This window comes from Pholcus phalangioides, unplaced genomic scaffold, assembly GCF_987345545.1.
Source record: "Pholcus phalangioides strain wild (caught in Gottingen) unplaced genomic scaffold, Ppha-v1.0 ptg000009l_1, whole genome shotgun sequence".
Classification (NCBI taxonomy): Eukaryota; Metazoa; Arthropoda; class Arachnida; order Araneae; family Pholcidae; genus Pholcus; species Pholcus phalangioides.
This window is the reverse complement of record NW_028301602.1, coordinates 35,133,825-35,154,721: the sequence shown is the minus strand read 5'-3', so window position 1 is coordinate 35,154,721 and position 20,897 is coordinate 35,133,825. Positions and strand designations below refer to the sequence as shown.

The window sequence follows — 20,897 nt, the reverse complement described above, 5'->3', positions numbered from 1 at the left end:
AGGGGAAAAAAACATTAACGGTATAGAAAGAAAGGCTGGGAAAGAAAAAGCAACTTCCGTTAGGGTTACTATAAAGCTTCACGAAGGTGAAGAGAGAGAGAGAGAAAAGAAAGAAAACACAAGAGAACTTACACAAGGATGACGTCACTGTCCGCTATCATACGAAGGTTTTAACAACTGGATGTTGCGAAGATATATTTTGGAAAGAGAGAAAATTCAACTGCCCCTGCAGGGAATCGAACCCACGCCCTAGCCCACTAGACTACAGAGGCACCGAATCTCTCGTATGATAAAACCTTCGTATGATAGCGGAGAGTGACGTCATCCTTGTGTAAGTCGCCATCTGGTGGCAGCGTCAACAGTTGTGAGCTTGGCCTGAGTCTGGTCCGGCCGTCCATGTACGGCCCCTTTCAGTGTACACGAGCTCCAAGGAAAGATTGAGAGATTCGGTGCCTCTGTAGTCTAGTGGTCTAGGGCGTTTACCCGGAAAGTGAAAGGACGTGGGTTCTATTCCCCGCAGGGGCAGTTGAATTTTCTCTCTTTCCAAAATATATCTTCGTAACAGCCAGTTGTTAAAACCTTCACAAGAGAACTTATTTGAATTCATTACATCGGTGTTTGGAGGTAATATTACGCCCGTGATCGTAACGAGGTTAAATAAACTGATATATGAATGCTTTTGAAATTGGAATTTTATGCGGGGGGGGGGGGAAAAGGATCGAGATAAAATATGATCTGGTTTCGAAAGTGAAATCAGCGAAAAAAAAAGGCATTCAAGCGAATCGAAAAAAAAAAAAACTCCAATAATTTTAATCTTCTTCACGAGTTTATTTTACTCTAAAAAACTCACCAATCACAATCGACTATTCATTTGATGTTAGTTAATAACTCAACCAAAGGACACTTTTGAATGAACAGCTGTGTTATAATCCGCAATTCCAGCCAATGAACGGCAGCGTTTCATTCCATCGACGATCCAAAACACATACGTGTTGGATTCGGCAACCGCGCTCTTCCAATCGACGCCTATTAATGGCGGATATTAGATGTGGATGCTTCTGTTTTGAATGGTATAAACAAGGGCAGTTTTCGTTTGCGCTGGTGACCTCTCGGTGATCCTGTTTTTTGTAATTATTGTATTGCTTTCCTCGAAGCCCTTTCAGCACGCATGCCAAGCAAAAAGAAGAAATACAACGCCAGGTTCCCACCTGTAAGTATTGCTTTATACAACGAAAAACGTATTGTGTGGAATGATGTTATGTCTTGTATAACGAAATCTTTGTTTTGTTTTCGCACATATATTTGTGGTGTCGTTGTATTCGATTCCATCGCCTTGAGGTTTCTTGATTAGCGCGCGATTTCGATTAATTAAATCGGTTTTTACGTAGTGAATGGGTTTTGGATCGAAATTGAGTGGGAAAAACTAATCTTTGCTGAAATAGAAGGTATTGTGAGAATCAATTGCACTGTTTACAAAGACGAAAATAATGGGCCCCCCCCCCTCCTATGAAGGGGTAAAGGGTGCGATGGTACCTCGGAGGGAATCGACCTAATAAATTTAAGAAAGCAGTGTAGGGGAGGGGGGGGGGAAACCCCGCTAGACGTCCTGGTCAAGGGGTCCCAGCCAAAAGTGTATTTACAGGGGGCTTAGTGGGCTATAGCCCTGTATGTAAATTTGAGGAGGGAGTCTGTCAAGAAAAGAGTAGAATGGGGAAAAACATGGCAAAAGTTTCTATAACAGCCCGCAGGTGGTAAAACTTTATAAAATTATCACGCCTCTGCTGAGGGAGTACGAAACGAGGTCAGTGTGAGTGGTGAAACGAGGAACCTACAGAGTTTGCAATCATGTGAGCGACCAAAATAACTGCCTTAGCAGGGACCATATCAGTGAGCGACTGAAAGAAAGGCCTAGACGTTTCGTGAGCATGCGAGTGACCAAAGGAATAACCCTGTGTGTAAAGGAACAGGTTGGTGAGCAACCAGTGAAATGTGCGAACATGTGAGTAACCAAAAGGAAAAAAAAACTTAGAAAGTGTTTGAGACTGAGACCTAGAAATTGAGGAACCCACTAAGGAGACTGACAAAAAGACCAAGTCAGTAAATGACCAAATGAGTAACCAAGAAAAAATGCAAGCATATCAGTGATCGTAAGAGTGAGGCATATTTGCAGCAGCGGACTAATCGGGCTGTAGCCAGGGCAGCAAATTTGAAGAATGAGTGGTGTGAAGGAAATTAGACAACGGGATAAGGGTGGCAAACTTTACATTGCCCATAGGTGAGGAAACCATAAATCCACCTGTGGTCTCAGCATGGCATAGTGGGGGGGGGGGGAACTCCTTTAACTTGAATTAAAGGTATACCCATGGCCCGTTTTCTCATGGGTAAATATTAATTTTTTTGTTCCTGTTTATTAGGGCTTGATAAATCCCTGTTGCCAAGAAATGTCCCCACATGTGTCAACTACTTAGGCCAAACACAGTGAGGCTATCAAAAGGTGCGAGAGTGCTTAATAGAAACTAGAGACGAAAACAATTGTATTGCTTAGTTCTCCATTGCACATACTCGAGAAGCGAGGCAAAGAAGAGAAAGAGGCCACTCAACTAGGTGCGTGACTTGCAGATTATTGTGAAAACAAACAGGACTGTTCGTTTTCACAATGATCTGCAGATGTTCACTATCTGCTGATTGGTCCGTTTCTCCTTTTTTACTTTCCCTTTATGTGGAGAGATCATCATTACATTTTAGATCCTCTCTGTTCATTTTCTCGATCTTCTTCCTGTATGTATGGCTATCTCTTCATCTACCTACATTTTTTTTCTTCCTGGTTGCTATCTTTTAGCTCCACTATGATCGCAGCCTTAGAGGGAAAACTATATCCAACAGTATTGTGTATTGTAACCCACCCATCCCTTCTATACAGTTCAGTCTATGTTTCAATTTGATTCTCAGTCTACTTCATTTGTGATAGACTTGTCTGCATCTCTGTTGTTTCTCTTGCGTGTGTGCAATGTCATTATAGTCCAAATGAAATCATAAAGCATTTACTCTCGTTCAAAAAATGCGGTAATCGAAAAGGTTGAGAAAAGCAAGAAGTTTGTTGACGTTTCCAAAGAATATGCCCCACGCACAACCCATTTTTTTTTTTTGCTTAAATGGAATAATATAGGTGGCAGGTATAATTGTAATTTTTTTTTTCTTGCCATAGTGAGCAACAGTTCTACAAACCATACAAATATTCAAGCATTACGCTTCACTTACTTCACTTCTGAAGTATAGATGGCAGCACTGAAAAATCACACAACACTAGATATGCATGCAGACTATTGGTACACACACTTACACTTCCGCACAACTGACTGGAGAATTGTGTGAGACTTTTGATTCAGTTTTATCATTTCTCTTGATGATGCCAACCACTAGTGTTGGGGAAGCGTTGAGAACTAACTCAAATGGATTACGGTCTTTGAACCCGAACAAACAATTTTTATTAGTGGGGATCTTTTTTTTTTTAAGCAAAAAGCCATGCTTGGCTCTAAAAGAATTGGACTTGTGTCTAAATATTTTTTTGATTTGCCAACCCCTGGTGTGCAGTGAGTAGTGCAAAATATCATTCTCACCAGAGTGTAATGCACTGGGAGTCAGTTGCATCAAGGAAACTTGCTCATTCATGCACATTTTATCTGGACAGAGCTTTCTTCTTCTGATGTGTATAGCGGTTTAATGCAATGATTGGTATTAGCGCAATGTGATTGACTTGAGTGACTTGATTTGTGATCTCACTAGCATTCTAGTAGGCCTACCAATTATTGTACATAGAACAAGCTGATCAACCATTCAAATCCCGTTCTGTTCAAAGCTTTGCACTCTACTGCTCTCTTTTGAGCCGCTATCAGTTTTTTTTTTTTTTGCACTGCAGTCAGGGGAAATTAGCGCAGCAGGTGTGGACCTGGCTTTAAGAAGTAATGTGGGCAACTAAACATGGCATTCCAAGACATGTTTCCTCACACCTACCATGATTCGTTTGACGTTAAAGTTTAGGTTAATTTGTTAATTTATTTTAATTCATGTTTTGTATTGAAAGCACATGTGAATTATTCAGAATGATATTGAAAATTCCCTGCTTCCATTAACACCAGAGGTTGACGAATCCCAAGTCGTCATGATGACTGAGAAAATGAAATTGGCACCTATAGTATTTCTAAGTGAATAAACTAGAACTTGAGGCAATATTCGTTTGAATTTATGTCTACTGACAGGGAAAAAGGCCATCAAAACTTTTTTTTATGCTGATATTTTCTGGAGTTTTATGCATTATACGGAAAGATTTTCAGTGAATTCTATATTTAATGATTTTTAAGGGTTTTTTTTTCTTCTTACCAGGCCCGCATAAAGAAAATTATGCAAACAGATGAAGAAGTTGGAAAAGTTGCTGCTGCAGTGCCTGTGATCATATGTATCCTTTTTGTTGGTTTAATGCTCTATGTGTTTGTGTTACAAACATAATTTATTTTGATGCACAAATACAGATAGATGATGATTTTTAATAGTTCAGCTCTATTATTAATACTGAACCGCACATACTCCTTTTGTAAACATCCCTCTGAGGAAGCACAATAAGGGTCTGGTGTAACGAGAGCCGCTTTTAAAGAGGAACTTGCTATATCGGGTGATTTTACACGAGATTGACAAGACAAATACCTAATTTTAAAGATACAAAAATTATTAGGTTATAGCAAGTCGAAAATTAGGAAGCAGTACTCTTCCGTAATAACCATACTACACATATTCAACACCAAATTAGTGTATTTTGGCTTGTTTCTTTCCACATCACTTGTTTAAAAAAGAACAAATTTATGGACTTAAAATATATTTAGCACTAAACAAGAGTCAAATTCAAAGAAAATTCACCAAGACAAAAATGGGGCCAAGTGGTATGGTTATAATGGAATTGTAAAATTACAGATACAAAGACCACGACAGATAAAATGCCCAATGGCTGAAAAAAGATGCCCATGCAAAATATGGATGTCGAATACGTATCTAACATTGTTTTGTATCTAGAAAGCTTTCACTAAAGCACCCATTTTTTGGAAATGCCTGATTTTTGCTTGATTTTTCAAGAATTACACTAAGAATGATCACACAAGACTTTGAAGAGACTTCTGACAAAGAGAATGAACACTGGAAATGTAAATTTCCCCCCCCCCCCATAAAGTTTTTAGGCTTTCCCAATAAACACAAGAGTGTGATGATTTTGTTCAACTTTTATCTCTCCCAGGACTAAGAAACCACAGTTAGATCCATGCCTTATTTGACCAGAACTTTAAAAGATTTACCCCTTTACGATCAGGAACAAAATATTTCGTCCAAATGCCAGTGGAATTAGTTCAATCCAGTTCTGTTTTCTTTCCTTTCTCTTCACCATTACTAAGCTTTATTGTAACCCTTATGAGCCAAAGCTTTTTTTTCGTTCCCGTTTTTTCTATACTCTTGTTAGTGATTCTCCCCACCCACATGCAATGTATCTTTCTACTATAGGTCTGCACATGTAGGATGGGGGTGAAGAGAGAAATCAACTTATCTATTGAACTGTTTTTCATTTTCTATTTATTTTTCTTCCTTCTATTCTTTTCTTTTCCCTTTATTTTCTAACATGCATTTAGGTTCGGACAAGGTTACCAGACTTATCACAGATACCTGATAGAGATCATCCAAATTTGTTGCCAAAAGCTTGTACGTGAAGGAGTTAAAAATTTTCTGAGTGGCTAAACATATTCTAAAGAAACTTTGCTATTAGTGGAAAAACATTAATGAGCCTATACAGCAGTGATATAATAATTTATAATTTTTTTGTGTGGTCGGCTGAATTGCTTTGATAATACTAAATTCTATATGGAAACATTAGAAAATTGCCTGCTGCGAGGCCATATATTAATATCGCAGCTGGGGCTCAATTCATTTAATAATATTATAAAGAAATGATCTGAAATAGGTTTTAAACCAGATAAAGCAATAATTTTTAAAAAATATAATCTAATAGATCAAATAATTGAATTTCGCTTATAACAAGAAGGTCGTTTTAATGACAATTTCGATTGTAAGCTGTTGTTGCAATGAACTTTTACTGAACTAACAAATTTGGACATGCAGAAGGTGTTATGTTGTTTATGTCTATAATGTACTTACTAATGTCTGAGTTGCTCATGCTATCTGTTTGGCGTGATGCACACAGCCTGTGTTTTAAATTGAAAATGAGCATGACAGGTGTGTGCATAAAGAATAGAAATTTTAATAATTTTGTTTTTGAAATTAAAGGCCCTACAAGCTCTTTGTGGAGGGACTTTTTAACACATTGTTCTTTAGTCATAAGTTAAATTTACTGCCAGTGATGGCCGGCGATGTAATCTTAATATTCAATAAATCTGAGGCATTCCAGTTCACATGGAACAATGTGCTTAAATCACCCTGTGTAATATAGCCTAGGTGTCGCTTGGTCACACGTTAACTCATGTTTTTATACTTAGTATGTAGTTGGGGCGATGAGCGAGATTTTTCCAAAAAATCAGTCTTTGATGTGTTAAATGATAGGCTACTTCACCAAACACCAACTCTGGCCATATTGCTATATTGCAATTTACTGCCATTAGTGAGATGGGTTGGAAGTGAAGGTGCTGTCTATCAGTGGTCGCCTCGAGTTCGTTTGGAAAAATATCTTATCTATATCCTCCCTTGAGTTCGAACCCGGGACCCTCACAACAACCTTCACGATGGTATAAATGATAGGCTGGCTCACATGTTAGTGCTTACAGCTTTACTACATGTTATGAAGAGGGTGACTAAAGTCAGATTCAACCTATTTTTTGCTTTATATAGCTAATTCTCTTTGAATATTATTAATTTTTGTCAGATATTACCTATTCACGTGTTAGTTATTAACATGAACAAATTAATTTGTATCACATTGTTCTCCTGTGACTATTCATAAGTCTTATATCAGCAGGGACACCAGGAATGTAGATCAGAAATTTGCAGTGTCAAATTAATGTTAATTTTCTGGGATGTTGGGCTATGGCTCTCCTGATGGATGCATTTTTCGGGAAGGTTCAAAATTGTAAATTTATGGGAACCTGAGAGATCACTTGGTTTGGTTCTCTCTTAAGGTTCAGTGTCAAATTAAAAATTCAAGATATGTATGCGTTTTATTCTAGTAGCAAAAGCAGATGAAATTTGGTTTTTATTATTTAGCTTACCAAATTATGAATCGTTTCAAGTTGGCATCAACATAAATTTTCCTTTCCAAAATGAATAATTCCTTCACCAGAGGTTTAGCTCGTGCATTGGAACTGTTTGTGGAATCTTTGGTGACAAAAGCTGGTTCGGTTACATTGGGACGCAATGCGAAGACACTCACAACAAATCACATGTGAGAATTTATTTTGATATTGTACCTCCGAACATTCATTAAAATTTTTTTTTTGAAATGGATGAAGAAACTTGATTTAACTATAAATTACCTTTAAGGTATTCTAGCATATATAGCGCAGGTGTCAGTGCTTCAAATTTATCCTGGTTTTGTAGCCTTGTTGAAATCCAGTCGAAAAACCAGAAATTCTGAGTATTCTGATCCAGTTCCAGACCTGAGTTTTCTGATTTCTTGTATTTTAATGGAAAAATTCTCAAAATAGCTTTGCAAAATTAAAAATCTCAAAAAATCCTCCCAATCTTAGGCTGATCATGTTTCCTCAAGAAAAATATAGGAAATCATAATTTCAAGTACGGTAAATACAAAATTGTCAAATGTTTCTAAAATCGCTGAAAAATTCCAGGGGCGAGAACTCTACTGCAAATCAGTAAACAGTAGATTAAAATGAATTCTATTGGGGGGGGGGGGACTGTTCAACGTGACAAATAAGTTATGCAAGATGAAAATATTCATGTTATAGTCATATAATTTATTATAAAATAATTTTAATTTGTGAATCAAAGATTCACACAAAGGGCTTTGTACAAAAAAGCTGGAGATTTTTATAAATTAAAAGTGGGCGGCCAAAATTGTTTATTTTTTTGTTTTTTTTTATAACATGTTTTCTTTGGTAGCAAAACATTTTGTCACATAACAAAACATATTTTTCCCTGTTTGGGAATTGACACCTATGCTATAAATTTTTTTTTTTTTTCAGTTTGAATTGTATTTCATTCATGCATTTTTCTCCTAAATATTGATTTTGTTCTCTGTTGTTTCCATGTAGAAAACAGTGTGTCTTAGCAGATTCAAACTTCGAGTTTCTCCGAAGCCTGGTTGAAGTTATACCAGATGTACAACCTGAGGAAGAATCTGCGACATTTGAAGGCCATCCAAAACCATCTACTAATTCTTGCCATTCAAAGTAAGTTGTTTTTCTCAATCAGTAATATTTCATGAAACTCTTACTTTCCCCCCCCCCTTTTCTATATGTATTGCACAATTCAATCATGTTGGTTTTAATATTTTTTATGCATAATAATTTTTTTCCTCTTGCACTGGGTATTTCCATTCTACATTTATTGAAGTTTATCAAAGTTGCTTATATGAATTAATTTATGATGCACATTAGGGTTCATTGCACGTCACATTTCTATTGTAACAGTAAAAAGTATAACCCTTGTGTGAAAGTTATTGGTATTATCTCTGCTTCAATTATATTTAATCCTAGAATAACAGTAGCTGTCATTTTGAAGCTACTTGGACATGCATTTACTCCTAAACTATGTATCTCAGGACAACGATTAGTCAATAGTTCAATTAGTCACTAGTTTGATATTTTTTTTCCCTTCAGTAGTTCCAGAAGGGGTCGCAAGCCCAAGTCAAGGACAAGGCGAGCTTCTGGTGCTGGTCCAAGTCATTCTAATGCTGATGAATCCGAAACATGGAGTGCGGAAGATGAAGATGGGGAAGAGGTATTGTTTATCAGACAAAATTTTCAGTTTTGCTTAAACATGTGCTATGTAGTTATTTCATAATTTTTATGTTGAATTTTTCATATCAAGCAAGTGTAGACTGAAACATGGAGTTTCAGTCTACACTCACTAACTTCAAAATTGAAGTTGGCATCTATTTCTATGAGCCTGCTATGAAATATTGCTATTTTTCTTATCTCGCTGTTAATCTATACACATAAAATGGCATGTCCTGACTGACTGATTTATCATCGTCAAGTCGAAACTGCTGAAGAAATATGAAATGCGGCCATTGGTTTATTTTATAATGTAGAGACTCTTTTTCTCACTACAAGGGGATTTCATCAAAATTTAATCCCTAAAGGGGTAATAAGGGGAACTTTCAGATTACAAAATACGTGTATTTTATATGCAAGCTCCTGGCAGGGCAGTCTTAATAAGATCATGCCCCCACCCCCTGCAAAGTGATTTTTCTGAAGACTGATCTTCCCCCCCCCCCCCCGACTAGAAAAGCTTTCCTACTAATTTATATGCTTGTTTTTAGAAATTTTAATCAGATCTCATTGTGATGAGATTGCCAGGCCATGCCTGGGTGGGTTCATGCATTAAGATGACACTGGCGTGGAGCATGTGGTCGAAAAAAAAAATTCTCTGGCAATAGATTTGTCCAGCCCTGTTGCATAGGTATAACAGCCACATTATATTCAAGAACATGTTTTTTTAATGCAAGGCACTCTGAGATGAATGAACAATTCCATAAAAATCCATTTCCATTGTTCTTGTAAACATTGAAAATATTACTAATGTTATCATATACATACTTTTGTTATTTTGTTGCCATCAGAAAGATTTTACACAGCTTTGGTTTTTTTCCCTTCAACCATTGAAGCCAAACAAAAGGTAGACAAATCCTGACACTAATCTCTAAAATAATCTCTGAAGCCAGCCATCCGAATCATGGAAAAACAACTGATTTTTTTTTAATGTTTTATAATTCTATTTGTAGTGAAACAACATCATGTTTAAATATAGATGACTATTCTTTTAATTGTGGAATGGGGAGGAGTGAAACAAACTTGAGAGGTTTCTGTTTGAAACTGAGGACACATGTAAGGAGGGTAAAAGTTTTTTAGGAAGTGTTCTTTCTGCAGTAGTGAATAACAAATTGTGCATTAAATAATAGAAATGAAATAAATAAAATTTAGAAAGAAGAGCTTTTCGAAAGCTTGTCTTTCTAAATTTGCAAAAGTTTTGCAAATAGTGGGTGATTGCTAATCTATTGTGCTGGAAATCAATTTCCTGATGGTCCTGAATGATGATCATTCATGTGCACGGTTGGTCATTTACAAGAAAAGTTGCCATCACTTGTGTAGCTCATCCCTTTGTGATTAAGAATGAATTTACTTAAATCCACATGCTGTAGTTTTCTTTACATGTGAAGGGGGGGGGGGGTGAAAGTTTTTTGCAAGGAATAACCTTTTTTTAAATAATGTTGAAGCATTCACATTATTTTCCACACATGTTTTCATGACTATGTGGGAATGTGTTCGTTTCAGTTCATTTCATCATATATTCATCTAGGTTTCTATGGATAGTGGGAGTGAAACTACATCAGATCATCTTGTTATGTCATTACCTTCCTCCTCTTCATCGTCATCATCATCTGTTCCACAATCATCATGCAGCAGTACATCATTTGCTCCTGGGTAAAGTTATCCCTTTTCATTCTAATTTATGTTTATTTGTTTTCATTTGTGTTTGTCTGCAAGGCAGTTTGCTAAGATTTGCCTCTTAAGGGGCACTTTTTATTTTTCAAAGTATAAATGCTCTACTTTTGTTCCAGATTTATTGAATGAATGATATTCAATGTCTGAAACCATTGTGAATAAATTTTATCCCTCTTCCTCATATTTTTAAAATAGCTTATTAAAAAATTAAATGAAATCACAATTCAATATTTTTCTTTGGCTGTAATTAAAAAAAATAATCTAGAATCTTTGTTTCACATGCACTCATATGTTTAGTGAACAAATAATCTAAACTTGATCCATTGTACACCCACATTTCACACACTTCATATAAACTATCTTTATGTTGGAAATGTGCAAGTACTTGCAAAAATGGAAAGTTAATTGTATTTGTTATATGTACGAGATGAGATACACATGCAGTAGAACTTTGGAAAGTGGGGGCCCAGAGAATGAGATTTTTGTGTAATTTAGAGACTGTGAACCTTGTACTTCTAACAAAATTTACTTTAGTCTGTCTTTCAATTTTCTAAGTGTGCAAGAGAGAGAAAGAGTACAGTGTAATCGTTATTATCCAATGTAATTAGGATAAAGCCTGTGTCAATAAAATTAGTATATACTCATATATAATTATGTGCAAGCCTAGGCTTTTTGTTCAAACATTTGTTTTGGGAGCAGAGGTTGGTTTATACATGGGTCGGTTTTTGAGGAGAAAAACCTTTTCATGGGACCACTGTTTTTATTGGTCTTGAAGTGGGGGAGGTTTATACACAAGTATGTACTAGGGCTTGAGAAATAGTTGAAAAGTGTAGGAGGAAGAAAAATTTTTTAGGAGCTAAACTTTTATTTTTTGAGAAAAACAATTAAAAACATAACATGTTTCTTTAAACTTTACCAGGACTTAACAACCCCCTTATGTGTTGGCAAATAAGCTGATATGAATTTCACAAATTTTGCATTGTCCTGACCAAGGTTGAGGAGTTTCTTTCGAGGTGGGAAAAAAACCAACAGGGAGAAACTGATTTATAAAAAATTACTTCATTTTAAAGCCATACTATCATAATTTATTTCTGTTACTAGAGGAGTTTATTAATTATAATGCTAATATACACAGTAAGCATTTTGCAAGGTTTTAGTTGCTGTATATTTAAATAACGAGTCCATCTATGTATATACTTTAAATTACTTTTATTAACAATAGATGTAACAGTTTTAAAATTACCGTATCTTAATGTGTATAAGGAACTACTTTTTGTCAAAAAATTGTGTCCCAAAAATAGGGGGTTCTTTATACCTGGTATTATAGATATCTTTTCAACTTTTTTCCAAATTTTAAGCCCAAAAACTCCATTCCTTATGCATGTTAAAATATGGTAATTCTGCACTTTTATCAGCTTAGTGTAAAACATTTAACAAAAAAAAATATTTTTTCATTATGACAGCCATTATGCTGTTACAAAGTTGAGGATAGATCCAGAAAATGGAAAAATATCTTTTTAAACCTGAAAATTTGTGGGACAAATTGTCCTGTATAGCATTCGGGAGAATGCATGTAGCATTCTAATACAATCTGAGCTCTTTGAGAAATTAAGTTATTTAACAAATTTTTTCCACCATCACACAGGATTAAAAGTACTTTAAAATGGCATCATTGAAGTTTTTGGAAATAGACCATCCATCCACAGTTTTTTTTCAAAAAGTTGCAAATTACTATATTTGGCAACAGTTTCCACCTGTTGATGGTTAGAATATAATCTCACCCTGTGTTCAAGATTGATAAAGCATGCAAACAAATGATAGGGAAGAATGGCCTCTTCATATCTTGATTTTATGACTTTGAAATAAGTTGTCGCATCAGCATTTTTTAAAAAGCCCATCCATATTTGTGACAACAATCGGCACTGTTTGCCTGTCTAATATCTCTCTCTTTCTGGGGGGCAATATCCCCCCCCCCCCCCCCGTGGGGTGCTGAAATGGTCTGGGGGTTAGAAAGTATAGATTTAGTATAGGTGCTTATTGGTTGGCTTGAGTTTGGGCGGACAATAAGAAAAAAATAATTTTGAAGAAGCAACATGGAACAATGACCTTGGGGAAACTATGTGATAGAGTGTAATGAGCATCTCATTTAACTACTGGAGAAAACTGATCATCATCCCTTTTTTTAGTTCTCAACATGTATTTGCCATAAAATTATTATACAAATACAACGTCACAACAGGCAAAATGACCAACGAGGTGGCTGAGAAAAAGATTCCCATAAAAATATGGATGTCATATATTTCAAAAATGCAATTAATAAGGGGTCATTCAAGTATTATGTCAGCATCGGGGGGGGGGGTTGGATTTGCTGACTTTTGATGAGGGGGGGAAGGGGGGTTTGAAGGTTGCTTACGTCATCAACCACCCCTTTTTGAAGATATGAAATATTCTAAGCTGCTGAAAAAATTTTGCTGATGGGGGGGGGTGGATCAGTGTTTTGCTGATAAGGGGGGGGGGTCAAAAATGACTGAAAATCTGCTTACGTAATACTTGAATGGCTCCTAAAAATTATAAACAATATATACACATGATAAAATATTATATAATGCCCATAAAGAATACTTATGGTTGTCTTATTCTAAGTATGAATAGCTTCTCGATTTACCCCAACATGTTTATCGTATTTCTTTTTAAATGTGTCAATTGTTTTACAATTTACTACATCCAGGGGTAAGCTATTCCATTTATTAACAACTCTATTAGAGAAAAATTCCCTGTGACACCATAATTATGCAACACAATTATTTTTGTGTAAATATGTGTTAATTTTACTTCAAATTATACAATATTTTTATTCTCAGATTAATATTCTGTATGGTAATAAAAATAATTCATTTTAATATGCAAGTTTCATTTCATTATAAATTTATATATTGCATATCCTGAGAAGATATTTTATAATTAGGTATTTGAAAAATGTTATTTTTGAAAATTATTTGATATTTTACAACAAATGTGGTGGAATAACAAGCTTCAATTATTATATGCACTATAATCAAACAGTAGTGTACATTTTTCTTTTCTTCTGAGTTTCTCCATTTTCTTCCACTGTCTCGGAAGAAATATGGTTTCTTCCGGAACCATTCTGGTCCTGACATAAGTTCAATAACCATGTGTAGAAAATTTTAGACGCCAATCCCAATCTTTTACTTATCACGGCAAACCTAGGGACTGGAATTTTTCAGAAGCCCTGGCATGTACAGTAATTGAATATGCAACAATTTAAAGGACTGGTACCATCTGCACTATCGTATTTTCAGCCTATCGACCAAAGTGGTTTTTTTTGAAAACATAAAAGAGACTTGTGGTGCCCTATGTGTTGATTTTTGTTTCAAAAAACAATCTCGGAGGGAAAAAAAACAAAAAAAAAACCTTATAACATTCTAATAGCAAGTGGTTAAATTGAATTACATCTGTTAGGAATCGGTTATAAGTATTTAGCAAACATTTTATATCAAATATTCAATTGTAAAGTACAAGAACACTGTAATTATACATGGAAATTGAATTTTATTATGAAAGGGTACAGATACACCCATATTTCTCTTACATTAAGCTCTCAAACATAGTTTTCTGGTTTTTTTTAGTGGTGGTTATTCTAAAAAATATGGTAATAATTATGGATCAGATGTTTATGACATGTTAACTTTTTTTAATGGCATTTAATTTGACATTTAATTTTTTAAATGACATTTTTGAGTTATCAATTATATATTTAGCATTTTTTAAAGATTTATCATTTTTGCAATTTTTGGCAATAGATATATTTTTTTTTGGTCATTTTATCACCAAAAATTTTGATCTCCAGGCATTTTCTTTTAAAGATGTAATTTGCACTTGCAATGAATCGTTGCCTTTTCTTTTGAAAAAAGACTTGTATTCCAAGTAGCCACTTCTTTGTGTCCAGAGGATCCTGTTGCTATGTTTGTGAAAAGAAATAGAAGGGCTCATGAAAGATGCTATTCATTTCAAGCATTACATTTCATTCACAATTCAAAATTCAGATGGCCGCAATAACTTCATGCACAACAGTAGATACACATGCATAGGGTTGCCGTATCTGAAGACTGAGAAAGGAAGACGTCTGCACACACATCCCTTGTGATGTCACTTATTCCAATTTTTCCAATCGACAGTGCCACTATTACAACCAATAAAATCAGCTACAACGCAATAATTTTTCTCAACTCTAAAACAGAACCACTAAAGAAAGTAGAAACAGAAACAATTCTGGGAATCTATTTGTGAATGCGTGGGGAAAAAACCACACACAATCACGTAACAATGAAGAAATATATGTTTCAAAGTGGAGAAAAGAAAAATTCCCCCAGAAAAAATGAAAAATAATTTTGTCTTGAAAAAGGATAAAAAGATTAATTTTACGAAACGTAGGAGGACGCTTGAAATGACATCAAAATTGCCCTCCTGAAGGAGGATGGTTACTCTCATGGTAACTCTACACATGCAGATGTTTAGGTATAATGGTATGGACAAAGGCCTGTTTTTACCCTTCAAGTAATTTAGTAGTAAGGTGAATTTGTTAATTGTAGTTCCCCTGACAGCAATCTTGAAGGGAAGTGATATATTTTTTAAGACCAAAAACACCATTGTAAAATCACTTTTGAAGTAGATGGGGACTGGGCAGGACATTAGGTTGTCCCTTCAAAGAAAAAAATGACCTTGACTCATAGTCATGCATTATATATCAATGTTTTGTGAGGGATACATTAAGAATTTTTCTCATGCTTGTGGATGGTGTATTCTTGTTACAAGATTGTTTGCAATAATTTTTTTGAATTATAATTAGTAATTATTGATAACCCGGCCTGCACTGGGTATTACAGCTAGTTATCTTCAATTACTGGGACGATTGGAAAAAGTGACCAACCATTATGAAGGAATGAACTATTGTACATAATACTGGCAGCATTAAAGAAGTGACAAACCATTGTAAAGGCATATGCATGTCTGAAACGCATTGCTAGGGAACCACGATAACCAAAGTAAACATTCTGAAAGTCATTGTTAAGGCCCAAAAACCACTGTTGTTCTATGGTTTTTCTCCCATTTCGGAAATGCCCTGCTCTGACGAACTTTTAAAGTAACCTATTATTCACAATCTAGGTCCTGTTTTATATGTATATATGCAAAATTGGGTGATAATCGGTCTAAAATTGTAGATTTGTATAAAGAACACACAGACACAGAAAATCAATTGTATATACTGTATATACACTGCTCAAAACAATTAGGGGAGCAAGCAAAAAAGTGAAGAAAACCGTGCGAGACAGCCACATATTGGCATACAATGGATAGTACACGCGTATCAATGCGCAATACAGAAAAAAGACGTAAAAAAATTTGGAATTAAGCTTTAATTCTTTGAAAATATGGAAAAAACATGAAAAGATGATTTAGGGCAACAATTTGGTTAGATGTAAACGATAAAAAAAGTACTGTTTAGACATGATGCATGAGTTTTAATAGGGCGCGTGGTCTCCTCGAACAGCTAAGACTGCTGCACACCTGTTTGCCATGGAAGCGATGAGGTTATCGATCAGACTTTGGGGAATACTGTTCCACTCCTCAAGAAGTGCAATCTGCAAATCTCAGACAGTAACAGGCGGCAGCAATGCGTCGTCTGAAACATGCTCGATTGGATTCAGGTCAGGAGAGCACGCTGGCCATTCCATACGCTGTATTGTTTCAGCTTCAAGCATGTTCTCCACCAGACGAGCTCTATGCGGTTGGGCATTATCATCCTGGAAAACAAAGGAATCTCCAATGGTTCTAGCGTAAGGGATGGCATGAGGTCGCAGTATCCTGTCTGCATACCTTCGGGCCGTCAAAGTGCCATTCCGAATGATATGCAGGTCCGTACGTCCGCCTATGCTGATTCCACCCCATACCATCCAACCAGCTCGTCTGTATTGTGACCTTTCACGAACGAATTTGGGGTTATTTCGAGTGCCCCTGTCCCTCCATACCAGAACACACGGGGTCACACTCCAGACTGAATCGGGACTCGTCTGTAAACAGCACTTGGCTACAATCATGTTGCTCCCAATCTCGATGTTCAGCAGCCCATCTTCTTCGGGCCGCACGGTGGCGTGGGGTCAACAGAATGCAGACCATTGGCCTACGTGCATAGACCCCTCCCTCACGAAGCCGGTTACGTACTGTTTGGCTGGACACCCTTCGTCCTGTTGCCAAGAGCAACCGTCTTTGCAGCTGCTACTACGTTATGTTTGCCCGGATTCCATTCTGCCTATAACACGCCATGCCATGGATTCCGGTAAATCACGTTGTTGAGACATCCTCAAGTCACCGTGTCTCAAAAAAAAATACTACGCAATCGAATTTCACAGTTACGCCAGTAAAACAGACGTTTCTGCAACATCCCGATTTCTGCCCTTATCTCCTTTTTCTGGTTTTTGACGACATGAACTTTGATTTGCATATGAAGTTTTCTTCTTCCGTTTCCTGCTAGGCTTTAAATTATGGATGATTCATTTTATGTTACTTATCGGTATACATCTTTGCTTAATTTTGTTAAAACCATGTGCTCCCCTAATTGTTTTGAGCAGTGTAGATAATTATTCTAAATTTAATTTGTGACAACAAATTTAAATAATTTAGGTGAAGTTAAATATATGGTAAACAGTTTCAAAAGTTACAAAAAATACCGCAGTATCTATATAATTTAGCTTAATTTTTACTGGAATGCTCATATTTTCATTAGTTTACTATTTATTGAAAATTTTTTCTGTAATTTGGTGGAATGAAGCTGTTTTGTTATATGAATTTTATATCATAGACTAGACTGTATTCATGATATTATTGTACGAGGTCTGCTTGTTCAGTTAATTTGTTAGTTGCTTTGACATTCTTAGAGATTATTTATCTGTTGCGTTTGGGTTGAGGGCATGCTATATAGCATAATGTCTGTGGAATACACTCTTTAACATTTGAAATAGAGCTTGAGTGTTAAGTACAGATTGCTACAGATTTGTTCATCTGCTCGTAATATGTTTGATTTTTTGAGTTTGATTCTCAGATCCGTGTAGGAAAACCATCCCATCCCTGAACTTTACCGTGTTCTAAAATTCAAGGAAATCTAAATTGCAACTTTTTTAACAATTGCATTGGTGTATATTCAAGATATAAATGCCTGAAATAGTTTATCTGATACATACTTGCCAACTACTATGGAATTTCCAAAGTTTCTATGAATTGTGAAAAACTTCTGAAAACCTTTTTTTTAAACTTCTTTTGTTCAAGGATTTCTTTGAATTTCATTATTCTATTGAGAACAAAATTTCATTACGCAAAGACAGCATTTCCAAAGAATAGACATCAAATTAATTAATCCAAATCAACCGATTGACATAAAAATGTGCGGTTTGCACTAAAACAACTTTTCATGGCCTGGAGTTTGTTTTGATAAATACAAGAAAGTCAAAATTTTTCACTCAAAGATGAACGAAAAACCCAACATCTATATATATAAAACTGATTTTCTGTGTGTATGTTCTCTATACAAATCCAGAATTTCACATCTTTGCCAAATTTTGCATGTTCACCAAACAGGTCCTAACTTAGAACAAATGATAGATAGGTTCCAGTGTCAAATTCCAAAAATGTTTCAGCAACAATTGCTTTTGGAATGTCTATTTTTGTTAACTTGGTTCCCAAACAATGGTTTGTCACTTTTTTAATACTCCCAGTATATGAAGAAAACCTGGGCAGTGCCAGACATTACTGCTAGTTTGATACAAGATACCAGATTCACAGATTTTTTTTTTCTAAGTTGAGGGAAATTGATTTGGGGAGGGGGGACTGACTGCTCCTAAAAACAAAAATTTTTACAAAACATTTTTATGATTTCCAAAATTTTTTGGGGGACCTCCGTTCCCCTGCGATGAACATTGCCATTACGGAGAGGCTTGGCTCTAAGGCAGTTTATGTAAAACATATACAGCACGTTACAGATTTATTTGATTTTCATAACTGCTTTATTGAGTTTTTCTTTGCTTAAGTGATATGTAATGAAAAAGTAATGTTTAATGTGTTAATTTTTCCTTGCTTTTCAGCCCGTTCCAAGGCTGTTTTCCCCACCCAGTCCAATGTAATACAGCAAATAATACAGATGAAGACTATGACTTATGACAGAATTGATATGGTAAATGCAAAGAAAACGTATGTGTGTGGAAAAAAGATATTAAGCTCGTGCTTAAATGTGTGAATTGAACACATTGTAGTCTTGTCAGCTCATGATTTGAAGTCTTTCCTCACTGTTTTATGAGAAAGAGCCACAATGATGGAGTGTATGAAATTCTGTTTGTTTGCATTTTAATAACAAGCAGTAAGTATTTCTGGTTTAAAGGGAAATGAGATCATTTTTGGATTTTTTTCCCTCTTTACCAGAAAAGTTGGCTTGAAATGCCAGACAGAATTATTCAGAAATTTTAGGCACCATGTTATATGCTGTGCAGAATTCTTAAAAAAAAAAAAGGTTTTAGCCTCACAAAGTTATTAGTTCAGATTTTTTCGTTTAGTAAGTACCACTTTACTTTTGTTCCATTTACCACTTTTGCACTGAGCATGTAGAAGCCAATATTACCTTCCATCCATGAAAAACTTATTCACTGGAAGTATCATCATTTTGTCAGATGTATATCCACTATTTGTCGTTTTAATGTATATTTCTGGTAGTAGCTTCGCAAATATTTCATTTTGATAGTAACAAAATGCAATGTTTGTCAAGCTAAATTTTTAAAGTTCATATTGTAAAAAGAAAAAAATCCTATTGAAATGTTTCAGCATTTGTTACATTTTTATTTTGCACATATTAAATCCTCCATGGATTGATTTCATCTTATTGATGTGTTGTTTACTAAATATTGTTATTTTTATATTTCCAAATGTCATTGCAAACTACAAAATAAGTCACTGTAACCTATAAATGTTATGTTCAGGTCGTCTTTCCAGATGCATCCATAAAACAACTGTTTTAAATTTTAAATCCTTTTCAAAATATTTACGATTAATTGGCCCACATCTCACTATTTATAGAAGACTGCCGTGATTGCTTATCAACGATCTGAACTAACATAGATGCTTTAAAATTTTTACAATGACATATTTAGATGGTGCATCAGTATTTTCCAGTCCGTTTTGCTTCCAATTTGTTAGAAGTTCCACAAAAGGATACGGATGAGGTGCATGTGTGGTTTAGTTGTAGTCCTTTTTGGTAACTGGAGGTTTCTAAAACTGGAATAACATGGATGCTTTAACCTAGGCTAAGGGTACTTTTCAAATGTTGACAAAGATTCAAAATTAGCTGACAATGAAGAGCCGTCACAAGTGCAGAGTTATTTCTTTTCATCATTGTCCAGTAATAGTTTTTCTTTTAGAAAGAAAAAATAAGATGTCAATCAATTGACTTTTTATGAAATAGTTTTTTTCATATGAATTTATTTCTTGCTGTAAAAAAAGTGTTTTAAATCTTTTTAGTGAAGTATTTATTGTAGGAAAATATTTTATTTCATAATAGCTAAATTTTTTTCAAATATTCACACCAGAATTCCAGATGAGATTGCCAAACATGAATAACTAAAGAAGTAGGAACCATGTAAGAAAATGTTGAATTAAGCTACTACCTGGTCAACCACAAACTTGCTTATTGATTGTTAGAGGGAATGTGAACAATGGTATTGAAATTATTGGTCCTGACAAGGGGTTAAGCAGGCTTGAAAAAATATGAAGGTTTGTCAAATAGAAAGGTAATTACATAATATATGTATTGGTTAAAGGTCTTGAGCCTGAAGGCAGAGATTCCATTGTACAAGTTGGTGCATGGCTTTCTTAACAGAGGGCTTCAGCTGTCAGAGCAATTAATCCTCTTCATAATTTGGGATAGTCTTTCTTTTTTGAGAAGTAGCCCCAAAGTAGAATGTTTTGCATTATTCTGCAACATGTGAGCTGACTGGAAACGCTGTGTGGTAAAAATTCCCATAATAGTGTTTCTACAGTTTAAATTTTTTCAAAATTGTTCTGCAGCAGCACTGAATGTTTTACGTAAGTCAGTTTTTTTGGATATATTCTGCTTAAGGGGAACAAGTGTAAGTTACAGGTTGATAGTTTCATATTCAGGCACTGTAGAAGTATTTC

General features: G+C 35.3%; 1 protein-coding gene across 2 annotated transcripts; it reads left to right on the top strand.

Moving 5' to 3' along the window:
- Nucleotides 1-1,016: 1,016 nt before the first annotated feature.
- On the top strand, nucleotides 1,017-19,605 carry NC2alpha (negative cofactor 2 alpha). Of its 2 annotated transcripts, none has more exons than XM_089236017.1 (7): nucleotides 1,017-1,210; nucleotides 4,381-4,453; nucleotides 7,330-7,423; nucleotides 8,250-8,387; nucleotides 8,820-8,937; nucleotides 10,519-10,643; nucleotides 18,818-19,605. In XM_089236017.1, the coding sequence occupies exons 1-7, from the start codon at nucleotides 1,169-1,171 to the stop codon at nucleotides 18,891-18,893; spliced, it is 666 nt and encodes a 221-aa protein (XP_089092143.1). In that variant the 5' UTR covers nucleotides 1,017-1,168; the 3' UTR covers nucleotides 18,894-19,605. The 2 variants fall into 2 exon arrangements, with proteins under 2 accessions (XP_089092143.1, XP_089092142.1); XM_089236016.1 differs by having other exon boundaries at nucleotides 1,018-1,210; nucleotides 8,817-8,937.
- Nucleotides 19,606-20,897: the final 1,292 nt, after the last annotated feature.

Coding starts and splice junctions, on each gene's coding strand:
- NC2alpha (XM_089236016.1), top strand. CDS start 1,169: ATGCCAAGCAAAAAGAAGAAATACAACGCCAGGTTCCCACCT. Junction 1,211..4,380: donor ACAACGCCAGGTTCCCACCT/GTAAGTATTGCT, acceptor TCTTCTTACCAG/GCCCGCATAAAGAAAATTAT. Junction 8,938..10,518: donor AAGATGAAGATGGGGAAGAG/GTATTGTTTATC, acceptor ATATTCATCTAG/GTTTCTATGGATAGTGGGAG.